Source organism: Phasianus colchicus, chromosome 1 (genome assembly GCF_987193195.1).
Source record: "Phasianus colchicus chromosome 1, bPhaCol1.hap1.1, whole genome shotgun sequence".
Taxonomy (NCBI): domain Eukaryota; kingdom Metazoa; phylum Chordata; class Aves; order Galliformes; family Phasianidae; genus Phasianus; species Phasianus colchicus.
Genome location: NC_143436.1, coordinates 121573312 through 121601171, shown reverse-complemented (window position 1 = coordinate 121601171; position 27860 = coordinate 121573312). Strand labels below are relative to the sequence as shown.

At 38.5% G+C, this 27860-nt stretch overlaps 1 protein-coding gene across 8 annotated transcripts in view; it reads right to left on the bottom strand.

The window, feature by feature from the left end:
• The window catches only part of SH3KBP1 (SH3 domain containing kinase binding protein 1), a 219633-nt gene that overhangs the window by 17071 nt on the left and 174702 nt on the right, over window positions 1–27860 (bottom strand). For all 8 annotated transcript variants that reach the window (XM_090124787.1, XM_031599336.2, XM_031599335.2 and 5 more), the window contains 5 exons: window positions 13954–14055; window positions 11900–11951; window positions 8322–8402; window positions 5511–5673; window positions 1172–1257 (listed from right to left, as the gene is read on the bottom strand). In XM_090124787.1, the coding sequence (XP_089980913.1) occupies window positions 1172–1257; window positions 5511–5673; window positions 8322–8402; window positions 11900–11951; window positions 13954–14055 (484 nt within the window). The remainder of the gene's footprint in view (window positions 1–1171; window positions 1258–5510; window positions 5674–8321; window positions 8403–11899; window positions 11952–13953; window positions 14056–27860) is intronic.

Genomic DNA, 27860 nt, shown 5'->3' with positions numbered 1-27860 from the left:
CTCATGCAATTTATCTCAAGCTTCTATCTTTCCATGTTTATTACAAAGAAAAATCCAAAAATACACACTACTTGGTTCTACGGAGTAATGTTACTATCATAAACCATAGCAACAGCAGAAGGTTAAGAAAAAGCAGACATATGGATGTTGGAATGCTCATAAATATGAAATTAATTTAGCATTTTATTTTTACATTTCAAGTAAAAATCACAACTTCGAGCTACGCTTGCAAGTATGAAGAGAAGACAGGTTTGGCAGTTGAAAAGTTACTATTTTATGAAATGGTCACTAATAAAGCAGTTTGTGTATAGACCTCCACACCAAAACAACATTTCATGCTGCCAGCGAAAGGCAGCAAGGCTTACGCATTCAAGGTACCCTGCTTCTGCCTTTTACAAGATGGGTTTTCTCACAGCACAGCTGTGACTGCGGAGAGCGACAGCAGCAGCTGTCACTGTTGGATTTCTCAGTGGAGGTGAAGATGGCTGTCACCGGCTTTGCTTACAGCCCTGGGACAGGAGGAGAGCACCTTGCTTCGGAGTGCCAGCACTCTCTTCTGCAAACATCTCCTGCACAGAAACTTCAGAAAGAAGGAGGGCGAGAGAAGATGGAAAAACAGCCTATCTTTACTCCTTTCAAGGTGATTTCTTGATTAAACTGTTTGTGTGGTAGAAACATAGGATACTGTTTTAAACAGAAATTTAGACTTCTCTTAATCAGCGTTTTCAGTAGAATTGATTCAGATCGGCATGAATTTGATCTCTGTTCCTTTGTATTAGAAAATGCAAAGATTACTTAAAAACACCATTTTGCAGCATTAAAAATATGGCAAAACTAGCAAAACTAACATTACATCTGTTAAACAAATATGACATTGTTGGCCTTTTCACTTGTTTCACTTTTAAACAAAAGCAACAACAGTTCTCCTACTCAAAATAGCTCACTGTTTCATGTTTCTATTTGTGTTTTTTAGCAGAAAGAAAGAAAGAAACAAAACCTTTTAAAGTACATCAGAAATGATTCCATAATTCTGCAACTAAAAATTGACATAAATCACTCACATTCATTGCCAAATTCTCAGTCTGCTTTTTGGATCATAACAAAGCCTCTAAAAGGCAGAGACTTGCACCATAAATTTCTTAGGCAAACTATAAAAAGCTCTATAACTTACCGATGTCATTGCTTCTTTCAGAGGAGTCTTTCTCCAGCGCACTGGATACCGAACTCCCCACTAATTCCACTTTTGGACTATCACTCCTACATTTGGATCAAGAAGAGGACAGATTTTTTTGGAGTTTGTGCATAGGTTACAGTAAATTGATAGCTAACTTGCAATTACTACCGAGAGAGGAAAATATTCTTCCCTTGTAGCAGCAGAGTAGCAGCAATGTGTCAGAGAGAGCAATCTCCAGTAAGTAAACATACTGTATGGATTAACCTTATCTCATTTCTCCTTAACACCTGTCAAAAAAGCCTATTTTAGACACCGCAGTGTCTAAATAATTCTCCAAATGTTCACAGCATCTCAACGTGAAGGAAATCTAAGGGCAAAGGGACAGCCTTCAATATCTTATTTGTAACTGTTTGTAATTAATTAGCTTGACTAAATGACAGCGATGGGCTATCCAGAGCACTGCAGACAGGGAGAACCTTCACAGAACTGTTACGTGGCCTGGCAGCTCCTACTCGTAAATGCAGCTTCTCCAACAAAAGGAGACTGCCATTTATTTTTGCACATTACTTATGAGACTAGACTATGAAAATGGTTTTCACAGATCCAATGAAACAAGATCACCTAACTGTGCCTGAAAACGTCTTTGGAATAGACAAGTGTCAAGAGCTGTGATACCTTATGGATATGAACCTTACAGAAATTCTGAAATCAAATGCGAGATCAAACATAAGCAACAAGGTTATTCTTTCCACTCCCACAGCTACTAAGTCTACTAAAATAATTTGACTATTGAAACAATTAAGAAAAAAAAGAGCCGGTAGTAGGTGAGCAGCACAGCACTGCACAGGTCTCACAGACAAGTCCCTGAGGCATTTTCCATAATAACAATGGTTCAGTTAATGCAGTAAATTGTATTTAACATTATTATAAGGTCACAAATATCTTATTTTTTCTCCACAATAACTATTCCCAGCATAGCACTGAAACGATTAAGATGAATGTAAGGTACCAGAATTATGGGTAAAAATATTGATCATCCCTGGAACAATCCAGGCAGGCATACATTCATATGAACAGCAACTGAAAGTAAAATACAGATGAACTCCTAATAGTCTGATGTCAGACGGCCTGAACCTCCACTCGTGACAGCAGCACATGAGTGAAACACAAGGCAGCTAGAAACCCTATTTTGGAATCCAGGAAGGCAGTGGTAGATAAAGAATCTAAACATTTGTCACAGATTAAGTGAATCTAATTAAACAAAATAGATGGTACAGACAGTTTATGACCTGAAAAAAAAAAACACCCTTGTTCAACACAACTATAATTGTGGCAGGTTGTCTGCAACAGAGAGGAAGCAATACACTCCTGGAATCACCAATTAATTGCTGAGATGATAAATAACGTGATCTATCTGATCACTTATCTTTTGGTTTTTCACCTATCAAAAATGCATATGTATATATAAATACATAAGAAACAACATAGTTTCTTGGCTCACACGACAATGAGCATCTGACTGCTTACTCTGTTTTGCACACATGTATTTCCCAGCCAGTTGAGAGCAACATGTGAGTCAGAAGCACTCTAGGAAATGGGCAAGCGCTCTTTTGGAGGAGATTCTTAATATGTTGTGACTCAGGGCTGAAAATCACAGCATTTACCATTTGAATACTGATGATGGCAAGATACATGACATCACCAAAAAAAACCCAACCCAAATCTACTCCACTGACAAAAAAAGTCAATAGGCCTATTATGCTAATCTGCACCCATATGAATACAAAAGTCATTTCTTTTTGGACACAGCATCTCCCTCTCTCTGCTCGTGCCTATGCAGACAGGCTGTCAGCTTGATGGGACAGCTGATGAGCCTTGAAAGAAAGCCCACGCTAATAGAAGTCCCCTTGCAAAGTGATTAATTGCCATCTGGAGCAACTCCCTGACCCATATGGCTGAATGTCTGCACAAATGCTGGTGCTAACATAAGGGAGGTGCAGGAATGGGCTGCCAGGAAAAGGAACCTGCCCCTTTCAGCAGCAGAGACTCAAGATTGGTTTAGACTAGTAGTAAAAATGCACTTGGTGTAGGTCTTTAGGGCTTGCCTTCTCAGGAGAATCGACTGATTCATCACTAAACTGTGTAATCAAATATACATCTAAATAAGCTGTGAAGCCTTTGCAGCAAATTGACAGCTATTCTCTGTCTCACATGGTTTTTGTCTCTCTATTGCCCTTGGAGTCCTAATCTGCCTTGAAGGAAGGAAAATAACGTTTAAAAGGAAGAACAATTATTACCACAAAAAGCCAGTGAGATGCATGAGACTGAAGGCACTTGGAACAGAAAAAACACTCTTCTGCTAACCTGAAGCAAAGGTAGTCTCATGGGAATCACTTTATAAATCTATAGCACCTTTCCCCATTAGGGTCAGCAAAAATTCTGCTGGTTCTACTTTTATTCTAATCACCTTAGGTCTTTCAGATTCTGGAAACAGACACCAGAGTGCCTGAAAAGTATTTACTGTTTTATTAAACTGAATTGACTTAACACACCTTTATTAAAGTGCCTTTCATCTGGAGCTTCACAGTTCTTTCTTATTCTGTTAACTTTCCGTCCTCATTCTACAAGACACCCTTGTCAGTTAAAGATTACTAGGCAGAACAGCTGTTTGAGATAAATTCATTAATTTGAATTAGCTGATAAAGCAATTCATAGTGAAAACACTAGCACTATGACCATCAGAATAGCATCATCATCACTCCAAAAATCATTTCTTCTTCTACTGTTTTAATCTAACTACTTTAAAAAGCAAACCTCTTCCAAATATAAAATTTTAAATATTTTTTAAATAAAGAGAATGAAGTATTTTTCTCTGTGCTAGAAATAGCAGTGTTTGGATAATTAACAAGACCAGATTGCAGTTGAGATCCGCTGTTTCACTTAGTTAACCAGAAATCTGAAATATCTTTAAAAGTACACTGTTTGTTTATTAACAATTTTGTAGTCAGAAAATGGGAAAACAGAAGAGAAATAAATGACCCACCCACAACTCTGGGTAAAATAATGCTTGCCAGTAACATACCACAGCTAAATCTTAAAGGCCATAGCAAGCACTTGCTTTTTCAAGCATGGCCAAGAAACCAGCAGGTCTGGGCCACACTGTGGAAAACCTGGGCAAGCATGTCCAGAGCCAAGGAGTCCAACAGAAGCTGTGGTAGCAGTACATGGCTAATAGTGTATATTCTCAGAGACACACAGCCGAGGCACTTCAGTGAGATGAAACCAGCAGCACAAGGCAGGCATCAGCTCTCTATTTTGTGTCTCAGATTTCATGCTGAGAGCACTTGTTTAATGAAGCATACGTGGAAGAATGAGGGGAATCGATGCCTAGGATTTTTATTTTATTCCACTCTACCCTCCACTCCATTCTGGTAGTTAATCCGCTGTCAATATTCCGCTAATTCCACTAGTTCCATGGCAGCAAATTATTCTAACAGTTCAATAGTAAAATTATTTCTATGTCTACAGTATTATTTCTGCAAGGCATGCAGTTTGCCAAATTTACACAATTGCTTTTTTTCTGATTTTCACCTATTTCTACCTACTTTGCAAAAAGAAAGTCTGCAGTGCACAGTCAAGAATCTAACGACTATCAAGTAGCCATCTAGACACAATTAGGATTATAGGTGGGGCCTCAGCTTTTCCCAGAGTAAGCAGAGATGTGTTCACAAGCCTAGTTTTCCAGTGCTCCTTAAAGGCTGTAACCACCTCTGATAAGGAGCATCACGTAACTACAGAATAACAACCAACATCAGAGATTAAATCACTTGACAGCAGAATTCTGCAGTAGCATCAACTTAAAGGACATTCTGAGAAGACACATGTAGCATGCTAAAAATTGATCTACAATGATCAAGGGAAACAGACTGAAACCAAGCTGGCAGTGCTTGACACGTACGCTGTCTAACACCGTTCCTCACTCAGTACAATCCAAGTTTTGGCAATGATTTAATGCTCTGGCTAAGATGGAATAATTTAGGCAGACTAAGTAAATCAACAGCAGCACAACACACTGATGTAGATGTTTCTCACATATTCTGCAGTGGAAACTATGACATTTCTGTTTCACTACATTCATCAGTGGAGATGAACTAGTAATGACCAGACTAAAACTGCTGTTCTTGAGGATATGGTTACGATGCAACCAGAAAATTAGAAAGATTATTTATTAACATTATTTTTCTTTGCAAACTGTGGCATTAACTGCAAAATCTAAATTCTATACAGGTGATTTTTCCTTTAATTCCAAAAGCACTGGACAGAGGAAGAACAATACCTTGTATGAGTCGCAGGCACAACTGGTCTTTCTGGCCTTCTTGGAGGCAAGGTACCAGGTCTGTTCACAGGGTTTGCTTTGGGTGGCCGTGGTTTCTTCGGAGGTATAGCAGGAACTGAAGGCTTCTGCAAGTCTAACTGTTTTTGCTCTCTCTCTGATCTTTCTTTAAATCAATTATTTCCAGAGAAAAAAAACACAGGCTATTAAGTGGAATTTATTTGCACTAACACATCTATAATTGAACAATAACAATTCAAGTGTAGATATATCATATACAAGGAATAATCCTATTTCCATTCCATTTCTGTCCTAAGTCATTCTTTACTTAAAATGTTTGCCACAAACCAGTCTGCACTGCCTGAATGTTCTGAATGTAATTCCTCATGGCTGAAATGTGTACGCAGTGTCTGAATGCAAATGGCATTTTTTATTTTAGTAACTCATTGGTTTCAGAGCATATGTGAAAAATAACAAGAAATTACATATCATGTGCAACAATTTCCCCTGAGATCAACTCATATTAAATGCTTATAAAACCAATATTAAGTTAGAAGGTCAGAAAGATAATAATTCTGGATTTTCTATTGAACAAACAAGAGAAATAGGATTTCTGGGGGAGAAAAAAAATAATGTTCCATTTAACCACAGTTAAATGAAAATACAAGCATTAAAATTCAGACATGTCGGGCAGGATGTAAAACCCCTCTGAAAAATCAGATATTTTATTTAGATTTTTAAGCAGACATATTCTGACTTTTTCAGCTTCCCAGTTCAAACCTAGATCACATGCAGCACAGATTGTTAGGAGGTGCCACAGCACTAAGACTCAATGCCAAACATACAATATAAGTCAAACATATTACACAGTAATAACTGTTGAAAATAATATGCTCTAAATTCACAATGCAAAATAAACACAGAAGAAACTAAACATATTTGCCACAGCATAGGAAATCTGATTCTTCTAGAGGATAAGGCAAAACTTTCACTCCCAGTATCCTACTGTGTCAACACCCTATTTCCCTTGATAACACTGTCTATAATGTGCTGTAAATATTATTAAGTCTTTGTATACACCTGAGAGGTATTAAGACTATAAAAGTGTGTTTCTTGATGGGCTCTATGTGTCAGTCCGAGGGGATCATGGAATATAAATCAACAGAAACTTCTCCTTAACGAAAATGCGAGAAGAAATACTGAAATAAAATTTTAGCATAATGCAATTGTGTGTGTTTATCTAATAAAGAAACAGTGTTTGGACACCTAGGGATCAATTTATTTCTGCACTTTTTGATTTATCCAAACACTATCCGCCATATGAATGAATGGTGTAGGAATATACAAGTGGACTACTATGTAATCTTACGGAGACATCAAAGTATGTGGTATCTCCAGTGTCCAATATGGATTCAGATTTGATTTGGAACAGTTCAGTATGTGATTGTTTATGTGATTGTTATTCACAGGCACATATCCCTTTTTCAGTACACTTTTTGTTGACACAGTTATTGGGTCCTTTGTAACAGCGAAGCTTTATCATTATAGTGTGTAATTTTTACACATTTATTCCTATGGCTATTTATATTGTGTAGGTGTATAAGGTTCTAAACTATGTACTAGAGATGGGCTAAGCAGTGCACCAGCGTGCAGTGTAAAGGAAGTTTCCCATGCTCACCCATTCTGTCAAACTCAACAATTCCCAACACTCCCCGGCATTTCAGAAATGTAGGCATGATTCCTATTGCCTCTTTCAACATTTAGAAAAGTTACAGATATTTATGCACTGGGACAGCAACGTATTTAAACCTCCACCATTTTGACAGTTGGCTTTGTTAATCCAAAATGGAAAGCAAAGGGATTTTCTCCTAAGATAACCAGAAGAAATAATGCATATAACCAGAAGTAAAGTTAGCAGACAGAAGTGCTAAAACATCTGTCAGATTGCTAAGAATATTTATACAGAAACAGCTCTTGGTGCAAAGTCTGAGTGTTCTGGCACTAAATTATAACTGCATGTTATACAGTTAGTCACGCTCATACACGTGCCTGACTGCAAATTCAAACACTTTGAAGAAACCCATAATTAAACCTGCCTGTAGAATCTAACAGTCCACTTAAACATATGAAATGACATCATCTTCAATAAGAAGATCAATATAACTATTTTCCCAAACTACTCAGAACACACCATGAACTTACACTGAAACTATAAAAGGTTTCATTCACTTGTCACTGCTCTGCATGGAACTGTACCTCATTTCTTGCAGTGTTCTAAACCTGGCTTTGAAGACTTTTATTTCTTCATAGGCTTGCCTATAACATTTGTGGCTCTGATAATGGAATGATTCATAAGCGTTAATGACCATATCTTTGCAACTCCTCTCTGTGATGCATAAAAGCAGGGCTGATGGTTTTCAACTAGAGAACCAAAGCATACAAAAGTTAAGAAAAAATATGCACTGACATGAGGTATGCTTGATTGAGGACATGGGTTTTACTGAGCACGTAGCTTTAGAAAGTTTTTTTTGTATTGAGAGCATATCTCCCTTGGACTTCAGCTGAGGGTGCAATCACTTAACACCTTTGGCTTGGTGCAACTGAAAACACTGAATTTAGCTCAGAAATACCAGTGTGATCCTTTCCAAAATGCATATAATCAGAGATCCATCAGGGTGGAAATAAACAAACTAACAATATACTTAATGAAAACTATCTATTGTGGGGCCAGGAAACGAGGACATGCATCAGCCTCATTAACTGATGCACATCCTGTCTCTCTGTGGAGGGTAAGCAGGAGAGCACATTTCATACCTTTTTCTTCTGTTCGATTAGGAAGACACTCTGGCCTTTCAGGAGGCACCTTTTTGACTTCTTGTTTTCGATCTGTGGTACCTGTCAAAGAATGGAGAATTTAGAATTCTGACCAAGCCAACAAGCCACTACATAAGGCCACTCAAGATACAATTTTGCAATTTCTAAGGCTTTTTACAATCTCCTACTTCCAACATTTCTTGCTAAAACTGAACATAAATCCAATTTCATATATTTGTTTATACCATAAAGGACACAACTACAGATTTTTAAATGTGGACAGACATTTTAACAGTCTTTTAACTTTGTAAATATACTGAAGCAAAGAGCAATTCAACAGTGAGGAAAATCACTAAGATTAAACCAATTAATTGGGCATTTCTGCCGAGAAGATGCTTAACAAGGATATAAAGTTTTATTTTACATTAAGTTAAAAAATGCCTGTTCTATTGTACTCCAACACTAGTTGTTCACTTCCACACATTAGAAGAATGGGAATACAGTACCAACAGTATTCTGCGTGACTATTTTATGTGACAGCTTTTGGCCTAGAGGTGTAAGCCTCTGCCTTTTTCTGCCTCTGTGTTAGAGACCCTGACACACTGCCTTCTGTTGCTATAAGGAGCATGAGAACTAGTGGCAGCAACAACGGGAAGACTTTGCAAAAATTTCCTGGCACATGCAAGATGCAATCTTCCAGTCCCCATATTATAAGTAATATTTTATTGGATATTGGCTCCACTGCGTTGGCTAACCACTAGGTGCTAATACCATTTCAACTTAGCGGTGTTGAAAACCGCTTTAGGTAACACTCTTAGTATTTCAATAAAAATAGCAGTAATGACATCCAAGAAAAGTAGAGGAGGCAGGGCAAGGAACACAAGGCTTTTTTTTTTTTTTTTTGCCTCAGTCTGTTAAGTTCTACATAGTTCTCAAGTAAATTTACATTTTCTGAATGTATGGTCATAATTCTCTGCTGCAGCTGGTTCCTAGAAATCAGTACTCATCAGTGCAAATTGCAATCAGTGGTGATTATCGGCCATTGTTTCTTTATATAACTGCACTGTTGGATGAACAGCACTTGTATAACCTATCACATCAAAAAACCAAAATAACACTGATTTTCCATAAAACTATATCGCTCCTGAGAGGAAAAACTCTTGATAGAAACCAACTCAAGCATTTCTAAACAAGGTTCATGCTAAGCACAAATCAACTTCTTGATAATCTTATACATAGTAGTGGGTTCAAGGAAAAAAATGTCAGAAGCCCAAGTTATTAATTACAGTAAGATTAATGTTCATCATTAACCCACAGAAGGACATTCTCTGGCAATATCTAAAACATGGATATACAAGCACTTATGGGCTCCCAGGCTCAGGTGTGCTCCCTGCTTGGGTTATGACCCTGTTTTAATCAGCTCCCAGGCTCCATGACCCTGACTAAGCTGCCCAGAGATGGTGACGTAGAGGAAATTCTAGAAAACTCCACACAAGTTCCCAGGGACACCCTTCAGTTTAGGTACGAATTCCTTTACATTTGTACTAGAAAGACCAATTCTATTTCTCTGCAATAGTTTTGTCCTCTGCATCAGAATATATTTATATTTACTTATTTAGATTGCAACTGACAGTTCAGTCGGATATTATGACTGGTTACTATGCAGAAACCTTAGTGGAAATTATCAACAGGAAAGCCTGATGTGAGGATGTGGTAAAACACTATAATCTTGGTAAAGTGATTATCTGATAAAGTGATAGCAGAGGACTATTTCCACCTCTCAATACATGTCAGAAGAAACCCATGTGCATAATCTGTCAGGACTAGTCAAAGGTGGGTATGAAAACAAAGATTAGTAGTAGCCCTGGTTACTCTCTCCATTTTTACTTCTGAAAAGAGGCACATTATGGTAACGTGGCTAATGTGTTGGATGTCAACATGTAAAAATACGTTCAAATAAATATTTAAATACTCAAATCAAGCAAATATCAAACTTTGTATTAAGTTAAATATTTAATTTTAAGTTAAATATTTAGATAAGTTTGTATATGTACAATAAATTGAAAGGATTACCCCCTAATTTTACATCAGAGACATGAGATGAGTAAAAATTGAAATAAATATATCTGTTTACAGAGCTTTTCCAAAACATGCACCAGGCTATAACTTTGTTTCTCACACATCTTTAATATGCAGCCACCACTAGATGGCGAAGTTACACTGCTCTCCCTCAACACATCTAGCTCAATGATCTTGAAACCAAATCTTTGTTTTTTGGTGTCTCCAGACGGTGTTAGCAACAAACCATGGTTGCCAATACGCAAACCAAATATTTATTGTTGTGATTCTCTAGTCAAAGAACAGCTTGACACAATTAAATCATTTAAATTATAACCTATAGGTTCTCAGCAAATTATACTCTGGGGTAACTTGTTTATTCTATCAATGTATCAAAGCTGGAGGAGAAGGAAATTCACTTTTGAAAGCACTGAGAGTGGGAACAGACCACCATGACAGCAAAAAAGATCCATTGTGTTTGTTTTGTTTTTTCTAACATGCGACAACAGTGAGGAAAGTGGTGGAGCCACTGCAGAACTCTTAGGCACTGGGGCTTAGGGGATTAGGGAATGCCAGCCATAGTTACGCTTCCACCACAACTGCAATGAAAACTCCGAGAGCGCCTCATGCCTCGTGATTTGTGATTTAACATGAATGGAATAGGAATGCAGTGTCTGAGGTCAGAGTTGTCAAGCGTGTAGGTATTTCAACTGTTTCTGAGCTCCACAGAAAAAAAAATCATGCAGATTTTTGTACTGAGTGGTTATTTTAAAATCACAAATAGAAGTGGTTTCAACTCTCAATATTTAGGCACAATTCAGCCTACCATATTTCAAAAACAGCTTTACTAACACTCATATGTGTGGAAAACATAATCAGCACCTTCATGCATTTGCAACACAATTATCTACATGGCCAGATTCAAGATAATTCCTTTCACTTTTATGTTTATCAAGTATTATAAAACAAGAATCTAACTATAGCATAGAACCTGGAGACAGACAGCTGGCTCCAGTATTCATGCAGATCTGCAATACCTAGACTGCAACTCTGATGGGATCACTGAATTACAGCCAGGTTCTCTAACCCTGTCTTATGTATGGAAAATATCTCCTTAGAATAGAACCAGGTCGATAGGTAAAAGGGAAGATGGTTTCCTACTGCATGCAGTATTAGGCTCCAACTTTTTTTGTCTCTACTGCAGACAAACACAAAAAGACTATCAACTCCAGTCAAGAATGGAACAGAATTTCTAATAACTAAAGTATCATGCTTGCTAACAATTAACAAGGGACAAAATACATTATTTTTAAATGGTGCAGATGGTTGCCTGCAACACAATTAAAAAACACATCACAGTCTTTTGGGGTTACTTCATCCTCTTGCAATCTGATTCTGATTATTAGTTGTTGTCTGTACACTTCCCGCATATCAATTCTGATACAGATGAATTGGAATACATTTACTTAGATTGAGATGTCCTCACTGGCATGAGCTGCACAGTGTCAGCTATAACTTACCTAATCCTTGTTTGACGACAGGAGCTGATGGAGGTGGTGGTTTCTTCGGTCTCTAAAATTTAGTAACAGAAGAGGTCACTTCAAAATGCCTGTGAATCTCATTTACTCAAAGGCTGGATGTAATCATACACTTCTTAGCATTAAGACTCACAGACTTGAGAATACTGATCTGTCACAGACTTCCCTGAAATGACTTCATAAAATGAACTTTAAGACAGAAAATATCCATAACAAATGAAATAGCATCTTTCTACTTTGGCAGTTGAAATGTCCTGCTGAAGGGAAAAAACAGTTGTTCATGTTCCAGATCAGAGAAAAGCGTGACCTTTGCTTTACTGAAGAAACCTATTCCTGAGCTCACTATCTGAACCACCATCTGCATTCACTGTTTCTCTACACTCAGTTTCTTTATCCAGTTGGTTTATTCTCTCCCCTCTCACTCTTGTGATCCTGCTCTGTTGTTTTGTTTTCTTCTTGTCCAACCAGCTCCAGTTTCCTTTCTGGGGTTTCACTTGTAGCCTGTTTCCATCACCTTTTTGGTTATCTTATCCAGTCACAGAGTCTTGCAAACACTGGGAGAAATGGCCACATGGGGGAAAGGAATGGAAGGGAAAACTGGGAATGTGGAGATGGTGAAAGATCCCAGGCTTTTGTTCAACAAGCAGAACTACTGCAACACATATTGTTTCATACTGTGGGATGGAATCCAAGGTTTCTGGATCATATCAGAAAATACCTGGCAAAACCACTGGAAAAGCATCCATTTCCTTCTATTTTAACACTGATTCAAGCAAAGAAAGGCAGTCTATAGTTCTAACAGACACACAGACTGATCTGAGCCATTTCCAAAATCAACAAAATTTCATTCTCCACTTTTAAAGAAAATCTAGCTGCAATTTCTAAGTGCCTGAATATTTCATTTACTCCACAAATTCAAGTTACCATAGTCTAAAGATTAAAAATACTTAAAGATATACAATTTATTTGTTTAGAAAGACTGAATAAATTTAACGACCAAAAAGAATGGATAAGAATGAAGATTTTCTTCTTCTAGAATACAATTTGAATGTTCGCTATGTCTTAAGGTTTATAATTTCTGCCTCTTTTGGAAATCGCTTTTTTATTACTAGGCCTGAAGCCAGGATATACACTCTGATATTGCATATTAAACTCCAGCAGTTTTTGCTGCTCTTCTACTTTCATTTTCAATAATTATCGTGTTAGCTTCTGTGAGTTGTTTAATAGTCCTTTTATTAAGCTTTCCAAGCTATTTAATTATTGCTTCTGGCATCCAATTTTATTGCCAAAGATTGAAGCTGAGTGTCAGTAAGTATTGGTTTTATCACAGGAGGCTTATATTGTCACTGTGAAATACTCATCAAAAGTCTAAGTGCAAGCTCATAATATCGCACTGATGACCGAAAGATTCCTAAAAATGGAATGGACTTTTGAGGGAAGTAATCCATGACTTTATTCCAGGGAGCTGCAAGATTTCTAATTATTGTTTGGTAAATAACAACCATCTTCTTCAAATAACTACAAGCTGAAAAAGCTTTTCTGCAGATTTCATACTTCATTTTTAATAATCCTGAGAGAGTAACGTAACATGTCTTGGAGATACCAAAAGCTCACTACTATCTTTCAAACCTCACAGCTAAAGTTTCAACCTCTTCATTCTCGAAGAGTGCATGACTGCTGGCAAAACAGGATGTTCTGCCACATAAACAAAAGAGAAAAGTTAATAATTCCGATCATCACTGCATCACTTGACTTGGCAAATCACATTGGGATCACCAGTTTCTCTCAAACTCAAGACGTAGGGCAGAGGGTTGTCAGGACAATGTAGTGGAGACTGAGAGACAGGACAAGTCAATCATACACATGTTCTTCACTGATGTTTTGCAACTCAGAAATTTGTTTGCTTCTTTAATTTTTTTCTTTTATTTCTTACTAACTGACAAGTAAACTTTGTCTAAATCATCTATCTGAAACACGGTTTCAGCTCGAGTTTCATTCTGCATTCTACAGTGAAACTGGAAGAACATAATGCTTACCTCTTTTTCAAAATCGGAAGGAAGAAGCTTGACAAAGTTATCTGGAAACACTCCTCGTTTGCCATTCAGTTCTCCTTCCCACCAACCCACATCAATACAATCCTACAAAACAGTAAAATAACATGAAAATCACAATGAATGTGCTTCTGTGCTAAACAGATTCTTGTGCTGAGGTGCTCTTTTGCATAATGCCCAGTCTTTTTGCTGGAACATAGCAATTTACTGGAGTGCCAGGTTAGCAGGGTAATCTACCAGATAAAAACTTCAGTAATTGCCCTGCATTATATGATCATATGGAACAGCTAGGAAAGAAAATAAATATGCTGTAAGAGCTCAAGAACTTGTCTGTGTCTAAAGCAAAACACTATTTCAGCACTTGATCTGTTAAACCAGTAAGCATTTTGAACACGTATGATGTTACTTCTCTTTGACTTCATTTTAGAGAATGACAATAACTTAATTAAGCATCAGACATCCCTAGAGGTAATAAAGCTCATTCATTTGCCACACTTTCACGGAAACCTTGACACACTAGAATTACTTCTGAAATTATTAAATTTGATCACAGTCCAATTAAGAAGGCATTAAACACCTGATCACTGTAGAGTGTCACCTTTTACCACAGTATTTTTCAGCAACAATGCAGTGTGGGTAGCAAAACAATTTACAGCTAAACATTCACAATTAAAAAAAAAAAACAAAACAAAACAATAACTACTATATCAGTAATCTTAAGTGACAAAAAAGAAATGAAATACAACTATCTTGGCAATGAACAATAGGAGTATAAGCTACAACCACCGTAGAGAAGGCTAAAATAGGCTAAAATTGCTCCTTGAGTGCTGGATGGTAAGCTGCATTTGCTAAAGAGAATACTTTTGGTTCAGTCTTTCCACACTCTTCTTTGAAAGCTTCAGCTGAACCTAGTCAGCTGTTTTCCAAAGCACAGTTACAGGAAAGTCACCCATCTTCTTCTCAGTCTTGAAAACATTTCAGCCAATTTTAGCAATTGGCTCATTACTAGGCTGGCCAACCTTTCCAGCCTCCTTGAGCAGTAAATTTACATCTTCTTGTGGCTCAGTCATGCAGTAAATACTACACATCTGAAAATAGGAGGGAAAGGGAAATCTTGCAGAGCACAGACTGGTCATAAGTCACCAGGGATCCTCCCATTCTATGAAAGTTGAAGTAAACAGGGCTGGATTTGCAGCTGGGATCCCACATCTGGCTTAAGCAACCACTGTGGTCCCTTCCACAACTTCAGATCTGGACATCTGCACCAGCCAGGTACATCCAGCTGCCCTGGTAGCAGGGCCACACAGAGTTGCTCAGAGTCCAGTATGTTGGATGCCCCTATGCTAACCTTTCTAATGAAGCCTGGTGGAAATGCTCCTAGATTTAATAAAGAGTTCTTCCTTTTCAGAAATCCACCATTGTTCATAAGAAATCAGTATAAATGTAGCAGCTCTGTTCTCTTAACACTCAGGGGTACTGAAGTAGGTCTATTAGTCCTCTCTTGGGGCACGGTCACTGTTCTAGGTAAGCCTGTGGTGAGGACTTTCCATCACTTACTGCTGCAGAAATGGAGTGGGCCTTTCCCTGTTAAGATGTAATGTGGGCTGTGGAAAAAAGTATGATGAGGTGCAAATCTGGCTCATTACAAAACAATCACACTCTTGCTTTTCCATAAAGTGAGAAAGAAGAAAAAAGGAGTGATTCTGGAACACTGGAACAGAAGAATAAACAGAAACAGAGGAGTGTGGAAAGAAGGCGAGAAAAGGCAAGTAGTTAAGGAAAAGGGAGAGGCAACAACATGCAGTAAGGAATTAGATTTTTAGAGTGAAAAAAGCTTGAAAAAATGGACAGAAACAGAAGAAATAGGCCAAATTGCTATGAGGCAATATCCCTCCAGAAACAGCATTGGCTCAAGATGTCCAGAATCTTTTATGCTCTTGTGGTGTAAGAACAGAACTGTAGAAACACAAGTAGAAGTCATGCCTTCACATTTTACCCACACAATTTGTCTGTGAAGCCATATCTGTTGTGCAGTGCATATAAAAACTCTGGAGTTTAAAATGTCACTTGCTCAGATCAGTCATGGTCAAAGCCAGATATAAAGGGTAACTGCATAATAAATACTAATTAAAAGACAGATCTGAATTTCTTTTCAAATTGAGTATGCAAAATTAACACATACTTTAAAAAAGTCTTTCTGATCTTCGTTTCATCATCTGCCTAGGAAAAAATCATAGCGGTCCTTTGCAATATAGGAAAGTTTTGATGGTAAATGCTAAAAAGAATGTACACACTACAAGAGTGGAGAAGGAAAAACTAAAAGCAAATGATTAACTCTTTGTGTAGAGGAAGCAAACAGTAGTTTAAATAGATTAATTTAAAAAAATAAAAAATGAATGGTGAATAAAAGATCACATCCCTGTATTTCCATTTGGTAAAGCTACTGAAGGGATGTCAAAAGAACACAAGTTAACTTAATCAGGTTTTCTCTAAGTTATAATCCTAGGATCATAGAAAATCCGTAGTTGGAACTTGGGATCATGTACTGAATACATAATGTTTGATGACATTTGAGAAACAAAAAGATCAGCAGTAAAGAAGTGCACAGCTTTTGTTTTCTCTTTTAAAATTATTTTTCTGTCTAGGTTTTCTATTTAGATTAATTAAATCACCTCATCCCGTGAGAATATGTGCTGGCTAAACAAGCAAGCTAAGTAGCATCATTTTTCGTATCACATTTGCTTAAGATAGGTGTCTTTTTTTCCATAGCTCCCTTTTTCACTCTGATGTAATACATTCCTGGTTTACAAATGCAGGCACTGAACAAACTTTCCATTCTGTTTCTGGTAGTTTTCCCTCACGCTTAATCTGTTCTTTTCTCCTGCATCCTCTCTGTTCTTTAGCAGGGTGACTGTCACCAAGGACACATACCTTTTCCTGACCTCCCTGGGAGTTCTTTAGGAAATATTTATCAGTTTGCTTATGTCTTTGTTGTGAACAAGGCTGATCCTCGACCTGCTCATGTTTTCACAGTATTTGCTGCATGAATGCAGCACTCCACAAGGCTGGAGATAATTAGCTAATCATGCATGGTACAGGCAGGCTCTGTGCAGGATCCTGCCCTGTCCTCAGACAGCACCCCTCGTTCCTGATGAGGAGGAGCCCTCCTGCTAGGCTCTACCACTTGGAGCAGTTGAGCACACCATTTGCGTGGCTGTGCATCACATGGTATGTTTTGTAATGCCCTCCACCAACTGTCACGCCATCCTGAAATTGCCAAAACATTACTGACCCAATTTAGATTTTAAAAAATCATAATAATTCAAGCTTCCAGAGATGAAAAGCTTGAGCTTCTACTGCCAGCACAGCTTAGTGCCAGCTGATTACCCTGCTGAATAATGCACATCACGTACATTCTTTTTAGGTTGGATGTTTCTTTATGCTCTTAGGAAACACAAACCTTACTTCCATGTCTTTGTTTTACTAGTACATATGCATTTTGTCTTTAAAGCTTAGTTGTTTTTGTGAAGACAGGGCTTGCATTTCATGTTTGCTAATCCAGAACAGCTGCACATTTGCTTGTCTCTTCTCCCCTGCTTGTCACTCAGACTTACACAGCCAATCACCACACACGATTTTCGTACAGAAGTAAACTGCTCAACAGTTTCTCTTCAATTTTCTCGTTTACTTTATTTGCCAGAGGAGGTTGCCGTGTCACTGAGCAAAAGGACAGAAATGAGATCTCAAGGATTAAAAGCTGCAGTTGAGATTGGTGAATTACCTTGGCAGTGGCACCCTCCTACCCACAACCGCACATCTGCTATGTCACAGCAAACTCTGGAAGTCCACTTATGATGCTTACTGCAGGGACATCTTCATGACAGACAGATTCCCATATAAGGCCAGCTGAGCTGGAACTGCACAAGCTACCTCAGAAAGTAACAACTGATATTATAGCTCTGCAGTGCAGCAAAGGTGCTGTGAGCAGAACCACTCGGCTGGTTGTCAAGATCAAGTAAAAGTGACTCCATTAGCTCTACATCCCTGTCAGATGCACAATCCTACTCATGCTTCCCTTTCTTCTCTTTCTTTTCTTTTCTTTTCTTTTCTTTTCTTTTCTTTTCTTTTCTTTTCTTTTCTTTTCTTTTCTTTTCTTTTCTTTTCTTTTCTTTTCTTTTCTTTTCTTTTCTTTTCTTTTCTTTTCTTTTCTTTTCAATATGGCTTTATGTGTCCAATGTTGGCAAAATGGCTGTAATCTCAAAACTCAGACTTTACATAAAAGTTCTCAAGCTGTTAGTATCAATATTCCAGAATTTATTATCAAAGTGGACCTCTCCTTTACTTCCATGTTATCCTACTGGATTCGTAACAATGCAGATAGACAAAAATCAGATCCTGTAATGTCCCAAAGGTTGCGTGAAAAAAAAGACTGTATTTGATGGATACTAGAGTTCATGCAAAGTACGTGGTAGCTGGGCCAGGTAGATGGTCCAGAATTTAGCTACAGTAAAAACTGGTTCACATTAAAGTGTAACAGAGAGATTATATTTCTACCCAAGTCAGTGATGGCGCAACCATATGATAATAAAATATCAATTTGCACTGGAATTCTTAAGGAAATGAGGGGGGTGAAGGGGAGGAAAGTAAAAAGAAAGGGCATATAGGAGAAATGGCAACTACCAGAAAAGCAGAATGCAACCAGCTTTTGTCAGCATGCTGTCAACCACGTTAAGAGCATACACAGAGAAACTAAAAACCACTAGTCATCTTCTTGACAAGAACAACAGGAGAAAATAGTCTTCATGCCATTAGAAGACGTGCAAGCTGTGAATAAAATTGTAATAGAGATTCACCTGGGGCTATCAACATTTTATTCCAGAAGGGAATATTAAAATAACTAAAAAAAACCAAAACACACACACAAAAAAAAAACAATCTCCAAATAAACAATTAGATAAGAATGCAGCTCCACTCTGAAAATTTGTCTGTGGTGTCATGGGAGAGAGAGAGATGCATGACTAGAGAGATCAGATAAAAGCAGTGCACACAAATTTAGATAAGCAAGCAAAGATTGTTTTGATCTGGAATACCTTTTTTTTTTTTTTTTACTCTTAGTGAATGTAAGTGAATTATGTAAGGAGGGCTGACAATATAAGATCATGGCTCAGTATCCCTTTAGGAACTACGACAATCCTGTGGGAACTCTCACACGGGCTAATAAAACTGAGAAAAATTGTGCTTCTTCATCTTTTGAATGAAAGGATCCTGGCATTGCTTGATCCCTTACCCATATGCTATCCTGTGTTAGCAGGTTTGTTTAGCAGCAGAAAGGCTGCTGCTGAACCAGAACAAACTTTGCACTGTTCCTTCCCCCAGTGGTCACTGTTAAACCAGCGGAGGCTGAACAAAAGCCACAGTGTAAAGGCTCCTTAATACTCATAATCTTACAAATACTCTACTCGCTACACAGGAGCAGCTGTATCTAGATGCACACAACCAACAACAGGCTGTCCCTGATCACCTGCTCAGTTGAAGAGTACCAGTGGTTGCAGGACAAGGATGTAAATTTTCTTTCAGTCAGTTACTATCATCATTTCTCTTTGGTGTTCAAAAAAATGACAAATGGGGTTGGTGAGACAGAGCTGGCAGTCCTCTGCTCACGTGATCTTCAATTTCCTATTTGAGACCGTGGTCGGAACTACAAAATTAAAAGATGTGGATTCACGCCTACCAGGTCGCAAGCCTTTCTCACAATATAAGAAGGACAAAAAACTATTAGAGAGCATACAAAGGAGGACTACTACGATGGTGAAGAGTCTAGAAGGCAAGATGGATGAGGAACAGACAGGGTCTTTAGGTTGGTTCAGCACAGAGCAGAGGAGCTGAGGGGAGGCCTGATGGCGGCTGCAGCTCCTCACAGGGAGCGGAGGGGCAGCGCTGAGCTCTGCTCTGTGTGACAGCGACAGGGCCCGAGGGAACGGCATGGAGCTGTGTCAGGGGAGGGCAGCTGGGGCTCAGGGAAAGGGGCTGCACCACAGGGCGGTGGGCATGGAACGGGATGCACAGGGCTGTGGGCACGGCTCAAGTGCTGGAGGTCAACGCTCTCAGACGGGGTTTGATTTTGGTTAGTCTTAGAAGCAGCAGATCTGTCTGTGAACATGCTCGTAATATAAACTCATAATGGTTATTTTTTAATTTGTTTTGCTAGAAGTCAACAACACACTGTACTTCTAGTGTCAGAGACTAGACCTATTTTTTCTTCCATGTACTATGATCGATTTTTCTTTTTCTCCACTTATAGCTACTCAAAGGAGAGTTACAGTGTACTATGTCCATTCTTAATCACCAAAATAAAAACCAGTAGCTACTTGGCTGTGTGCTCAGTCGTATTTATAATTTTCCTCTTCTATGGGCTCAGAAGGACACTGGACTTGCATGTAGACCTCTGCTGAAGCTGACTGCAAATATTTCCAATGTTGCTCTTTCTGATGTCATCAGCTGCCAGACACTCATGGAGAGCCTGCTTACAGCTGAGCACCTCCTGTAGCTGTACCAAAATGAGAACCTGAGCAACTCTGGAAGGGGCTGCCCACAAAACCTATTAAGCCACTCCACAAAGCAGAGCACTGGGATGTACTGAAGGTTTGTGAGAGATGAAGGAACTCCCATACTGCCAGGCACGCATCCACTGCTTCAGCCACATTTTCCACTTATTTGAGGATACAAAGATGATTCCTGCCTCTTTCTGCAGGCCTTCAAGAAGGCACCATCTCCACCATCTCTCACCCACTTTGAATTGTCCAGATTTCAGGGAGTGCCACAGCCCTGGGTTCATCTCTCCCCTCCCCAGTTTTTCTCCTGGGCTTAGCCAAGGAAAAAGCTTTTGTTTGCAAAAGTAAATGAGAGGTCTTCCTTATTCCCCAAGGTCCCAAAACAAAGTAACAATCGATGTACTTCTTTTCTCCCCTAGGTACACCTATAGGTGCAGCTGTGTAAACACATAAAGGAATAAATCTAAAAAAGGATATCTTAAACTCTTAGCAGAACTTTTTTTTTTTTTTTTTTTTTTTCTGAGGGAGCTAAACACCGCACAGTTGGCCTGCTGAACAAGCTGCTGATTTGTAGAGCTGCTAAAACATGAACTTATCATTTAAATATCAATTCATAACTGCTCAATATTTCAGCTTTTCTGATTAAAAGGTTTTGATACAGAAACTTGTGATTTCATCAATCTTGTCAGGATAGAAAATAGTTCCAAGTACAAACAAAGCAGGTCCTCAGAAAGGATGGCTGCAAAGCTCCATGGTTTGGGCACTCCAGTGCTCAGACAGCAAGTTTTCTGCTCATGCAAGTAGGTGTACCTGCACACTCATGGTCATCAGCTACAGACGTCCAAAAAAAATAAGCCAGTAATTACTTTTTCATAGATTCTTAGGCTTAAAATATATAATTGGCAAGCTAAGATTACAAAACAAAAAGTAAAGACTATCCAGAAAACTGACTGAGAGACAACATAAAGTGCAGTTTAAAAAGCAAAATTTTTATGGTAGGATATGAGAGTTTTACAGACATCTCCACCAGAACACACAGTTCATTGCATTAAAAAAAAAAAAACAGAAAAAAATATCCCAGCTGTTGGGAATTGTATTCGTCAATGCCTGTTTTCCTTCTGTTCCTTCTGCCTTTATATAGTTGGATCTCATCAAGAAGAATGTCGAGCTTGTAAAATCCCATTATTCAGAAAGCCATGAATACATCTTAAACTTGTACTGAGAGCTTTCATGTGTCAGCTCTGCTGTGCTGGCAGCCACACATTATGCTATTACAACCCTTGCTGTAAGCATCTCTCCAGCAGCCTTTCCCACAATTGACAGTCAAACTCATAATTTAAAGAAAAACAATACACCTTTGAATTTAAGGTGATCAAGTATGTCTATAACACTTATCAAGATGCTACGTATGTACAAAGACACATATATTACGTACAAAGGCTTCTGAATTGGAGGACTGAAAGCCTCACAGAAAGTCAAATCACAGAGCCAAGCTGGCTGTGCCCACGCAGAGCACCAGTGGCACAGCGCTGCTGCCTGCCTCTGGGGACCAAAAGGTCCCAGCTCTCACAGGCCTGGAGAAGGCCACAGAAAGGGCTCTGTAAGTTTTAAAGCTGACGTTTGACATCACTGGGCAGAAACAATAATGTTCAGGGAAATTTCCTGTTGTTTTTTTTTTTTTAACCCTTTAATGAGTAACTGCCTAGAATGAAGTATATCGAAAGTTTTCACTGAAAACAAGTACGAAAGATCAACAGCTTTGAAACCAGCAAAACAAAAGTTGAACTAACACTGCATCAGATTCTTGTTAACATAATTTGTCATGAGGAAAAGGAAACAAAGTCATGTTGAAGCTAGGGAAAAAAGCAGTTTAATTACTTTTAAGAATGGTTCTTTAAAATTTCTTACATTTCACTGTACAGTTATGATGCTGAAATGTTACTCTCAAAATCCAACTTTATTCTGAAAAGTCAGAAAATAACTGATTTTAGAGTCTTCATAAAACTTGGTAAAATATCTGCGAGTGATGGAAAGATTTATCCAGACTCTTATATTACATCCACCTTGTGCTGTTACCTAAGACAGTATTCTTCATGATCCAACTCTGTTACTAGGCTCAGTTACTGGGAATGAGACATTATGGTCCTGCATAACAATTTGTTAAATAGTTCTGAAGACCGTGACTATGATTTAAAGCATCTGGTTAGTAACTAAGTACTCCTAAACAGAAATATTGTTTTAAAATTTGGCTATATGGAAGAATGAATCTCTCAACAACTACCTAATCCAAGATCACTTAGATGAATAAGACAGCAAATTAATCTTCTGAGGCAGTCCTGGAGAGGACTCGTTTCCCTTTTACATGCTCTCTCACCCAAATACCCATAAATTAGGAAATATCAGAAGAAAAGTATGAGAAGAAATATCCCAATCTGACTCTTTTTGGTCCATAACACCGAGCAATTCATTCTGGTCAGTTCCACAGCCTGTGCCCTGGAAGACTCAAATCCTGCGCTAATCTTTCCTGGCTCTTGCCAGCTCTCACTCCCAAGCAGTAGGGAAATGTACGTGTGAGACATTCAATTGTATCTTTTAATGCTTAAGAACTCAAATAGGCTTTTTTTTTTTCCTCTTGTATCCATAAGCTCTAAGGCTCTACTGAAAATGTATGGTGTCAACATTGTATGGAAGGAAACAAAAGAGACTGTCAGAAGTTAGACATTATTTCAGCTGTGGTTACACTGCCTTTCCAGTTAGTGGTTTTTACTGGAAAGCATAACAAGAAAACACTTCTTCAGGAGACATATCCTGTCCAAGAACTGGCCCAAGTTCTTGGGTCCTGCAAAAAAGAAATCAGCTGAAAATAATGAATGACCTAACATACACAGGGCCTCAGAGCAGAGGGTGTAACTGACCAGATGCATTTTGGCTGTGAAATTCATTTTAGGCCATATCTAACCTTTCGACTTTAAACTCCACGAGTAAATAGTTTAATCAGTAATGAAGCTGAACTGCTTTGATGGCATATTTGCGCAAGCAGAAAAAATTACACTGCTTATTGAACTAAACAATCTCTTCTAGGGATTCACTTCACTTGTTCGGTCAGCAGAATATCATGGAGAAATAAATAAGAGCCAAGTCATAAAACTCTAGCACTCCAGACAAAATAAAACTATATTAGCCAACACAAACATGAAAGGTGGTGCTGGTAACAGACACAATGTATGCCTCTGATGAGCCAAAATATGTGTTTTTTTGTGATTTTTTTTTTTTTTTTTTTTTTTTTTTGCATTTAGAAGGACTACAGAAACACAGAACAAATCATTTGAATAATTAGTTTAATGCTATTATTACTTACATAACTGACATCTTAGGGCTGGGGTCCTTACTACAGTAATCATCACTTGGCATTATATGCGCATATTTCCCTTTAAATGGCTTTCTTTGCCCTGGCAAGGTTGGACTTAAGATAAAAGTCAGCAGGCGAACTCAATTCACAGAATGAAAGAAAGGATGAATCTAAGCAGTGAGTTTAACGTCTGCATTGTGAGCAATAATCACAGTTTTCCAGATGCCTTGGCATTTCAGTAATATCCTTTATATGCACGGAGCAGAAAAAAATCTCACTCTTTTTATCTTAAAATATGTTACCTTTTAATACCTTTTAATTTTATATTATCCAAGCTAATAAAAAACAGTGCTTACAAAAGTACCCTAACTCTTTAGACGATGTAAATCTTGAAGCACTACATGCACAAGGGAACCTGTCACTTCACCCACATAGCTTGGCATGAACTTATTCCTAGGAACAATACAACCCCTTTGAAAACACTACTGTATCACCAGAACTGGTGATAACAAGGACAGGAAGAATGAATTTCAGTGCATATTTAAAGAAACAAATATAAACAAGAAGAACTTTTAAGTGCTGGCTGCTCCTCTCCCTTGAAAAAAATCACTGGCTTGATGGTTTATTTACATATTTATCTCAAAAAACAGTGTTTTAATTATGTTTCTAAATCATAGAATCATAGAATCACCAAGGTTGGAAAAGCCCTCCAAGATCACCCAGTCCAACAATCCACCCATCACGAACAATTCCCACAAAACCATGTCCCTCAGTACAACATCTAAATGTTCCTTGAACAGCTCCAAGGTCAGTGACTCCATCACCTTCCTGGGCAGTCTGTACCACTGCCTCAACACTCTCTCAGAGAAATATTTCCTAATGTCCAACTTGAATCATCCCCTGGTACAACTTGAGGCCATTTCTCTCTCATTCTATCGCTGCTACATGGGAGAAGAGGCCAACCCCCATCTCACCACAACGTCCCTTCAGGCAATTGTAGAGTGCAATAATGTCTCCCCTGAGCCTCCTCTTTTGCAGACTGAACAATCCCAGTTCCCACAGCTGCTTCCCATAAGACTTGTGCTCCAGACTCCTCACAGCTTCACTGCCCTTTCTGGACACAATTCCAGGGCCTCCATGTCTTTCTTTTAGTGAGTGGTGAAAAACTGAACACAGTATTTGGTGCAGCCTCACCAAGGCTGAATACAGAGGGATGACCACTTCCCTGCTCCTGCTGGCAAAACTATTTCTGACACAAGCCAGGATGCCATTGGCCTTCTTGGCCACCCGAGCACACTGCTGGCTCATGTTGTTCCATTTTTAAGAACTGTAGCAAAAACAAGCTGCTAGATATTAAAAAGGGTTAAAAAAATTTACTTATAAGCATTTGAAAGTCTTGGTCAAGGACATGGTTCAGGCAAGAAGAGAACAATTACTCATAGTCTGTTTTCCTTGTAACTCACAAAGTGTATCAAATTATTATAGCAATGGACATATTTATTCAATCATCATCATCCCTACAAATTTTATATAACTCACATGAGAAAACATTCATATTTTCACATGATGACACAAGTACTAACCCCAACACTTACCACACACATAAGCAGTGTGTCAGAAGGGTCTTATTCTGCAGGACCTAGTCCAGCTACCATCATTCATGGCATCACAATTTGAAGCCTAGCAAAAGTTCCAGACCTGCTTATTCACATTAAACTAAAATCTTCAGGGAAAAGTTTCAGGTATGGGAGAAAAGTTTCATGCAAGTGCTAAGCTTGTCTCAAAAGGCAGCAATCCCACTTACCATAAAACTGATGCCAACTCATACACTTCTGCATGTCTGGTGACCAAGTCAGCCAGATGCAAAGCCAGAGGGATGGAACAGACCCACTCCTCTCAGCAGCAGCCTACCATTCATCATGCTCAGTCGCACCCTCAACATGCACACTTTACAAAATAGTTTCTTGTGAGAAATCAGCAGCTTTGGTACAAGTGGATTTCTCAGTCAGCTGAGTGGCTGGGATGTCTAGGGGGGAAAGTGGTGCTAAGCACAGCATAGAGGGCAAGGAACAGAAAGCACATTAAGTATGGCTATTAAGTCTGATGGAAGACGTTTTGAACAACTGTTATCTCAAGAGAGAGAAAAAGGGCATCTTGTTCTCTCTGAGGGAAATACTTATTTCTGAAGGCAAGTAGTAAATGGTTTTATATATTTTTATTGCTCACATGCTATCCTTCAAAGACATACAATCATAAAAGCTTTCTTAAAGCTAGACTTCATTTGATGTTCATTTACCTTATTCCTTTTGGTTTCTGTATGCAGAATTGTTACAAAAGTTACAAATGCTCAAAATACCTTGTACTGAAGCCTGAACTGAGGGTATCTGTGTGACCAGATATTTAGTGCCAACAAAAATCACTGTGCTGCTCTGATAGAAAGCCATTTTTATGAGTTGTATTAAACCAGATCATATGTTTTTCCATGTGTAACCTGAGACCTTTTGTATTGCTATATCAGAAAACTAATTCCTGAAAATGAGATGGAAGATTTTATCTGCCGATCAAGGACAAATAAGATTATCTAAGTGACTATTCTGAAGTAGGACTGGCTCCTTCCTTCCTATAGAAAGATACAACTATAAGCAACTGTATGTTTTCAGCTTTGATATCTTCTGTCTTTTCAGATAAATCTCCAAATCTTATCACTTTTTATTTTAAATGGAAAATAGTGAAAATTTTATCTTAATGTGGAAAAATAATTGTTGCTATCTACTTGCCCACATTAAAAAAAAAACAAACCTACAAGTCTTCTAATACGTACATATATTTCAATAATCAAACATCGTCAAGTATGTGTGCTGTTTGCAATTAAAAGAGAAAAATCTGGCAATGAAGAAAACAAGCAAAAAAGAAATCAACACAAACCCAGGAAACAGGCAGGTTTCTACCCCAGAGACATCATAATATAGCAAAACGTTGAATTAAGTATCAGCTATCACTCTCCTCTAGCACACTGTCCGGTTCCTGCTCCTTCCCCTGCTTATGGCCTCACTGAACTGGCAAGAGTCTTGTAAATAGCACTTACTAATTTCAACCCTCCAGGAGCCTGCTTCATCCGTCAGAGCAGCTGTTTTCCCTCACAGCCCTACCCAGCCGAGTTATCCTTGGCAATCTCTCAGCTGAAGAGAGTGCTGTGGACAATTACCTCCTGGACAAGGATGAGCATTTAAAGATGTTGTAAGGGACAAAACTGGGAGAATTTTTTTGGCAAAAGAGACACGCTTGGGAAACTGTCCATAAATACAGTGAGGGTGAAATTAAATGCCTGAAGACTAAACTAAGAACTGGAAATGCTAAGTTCTCTGCTTACGACGAGACTCCATACTCTAACATGGACAAACGCACAAAGTAACCACTGTTAACAGTGAAAATGTGACATTACGAAAGAGACTGGAAGGAATGAACTTAATTTCATTGTCTCCTTATACCCTTCTACTTGCCTGTCCTTACTTGTTTCTCTTAACACTTGATTGTATCTGGCTATGGTCTGGGACTCACTAAATGTACAACATTTTGAGCCACCACACTTGCAGATCTCACAATGAAGCAAAATAAAACCATCACCAAATGCAAATACTATCTTTGCAAAAACTGACTGCCATTATGCTCATTTTCAGAAACTACGTTTCTGACTCTTTTTTCCTCAACACAACACTAAGCACTACAAATTGGATTGCCATTAACTGTGTAGATCTGAAGATTTGCCTTGCAAGTCCCTGATGATGAGCATTACTCCAATCAGTCTTTCACGATCCCAATACACCAGCTTTCTCAGTAGTATTTGAAAATAATCAGAAAGTTTCTGGAAGGCTGTAAGTCATTGTTGTTCTCTTTCACCTCATCAATCCTCCAGACCATTTTGATGATCGACTGGAAGCTTGGACCCCCATGAAACTCACCTCCTCACAGAAGTCATTTTGCAAAATGAGAAA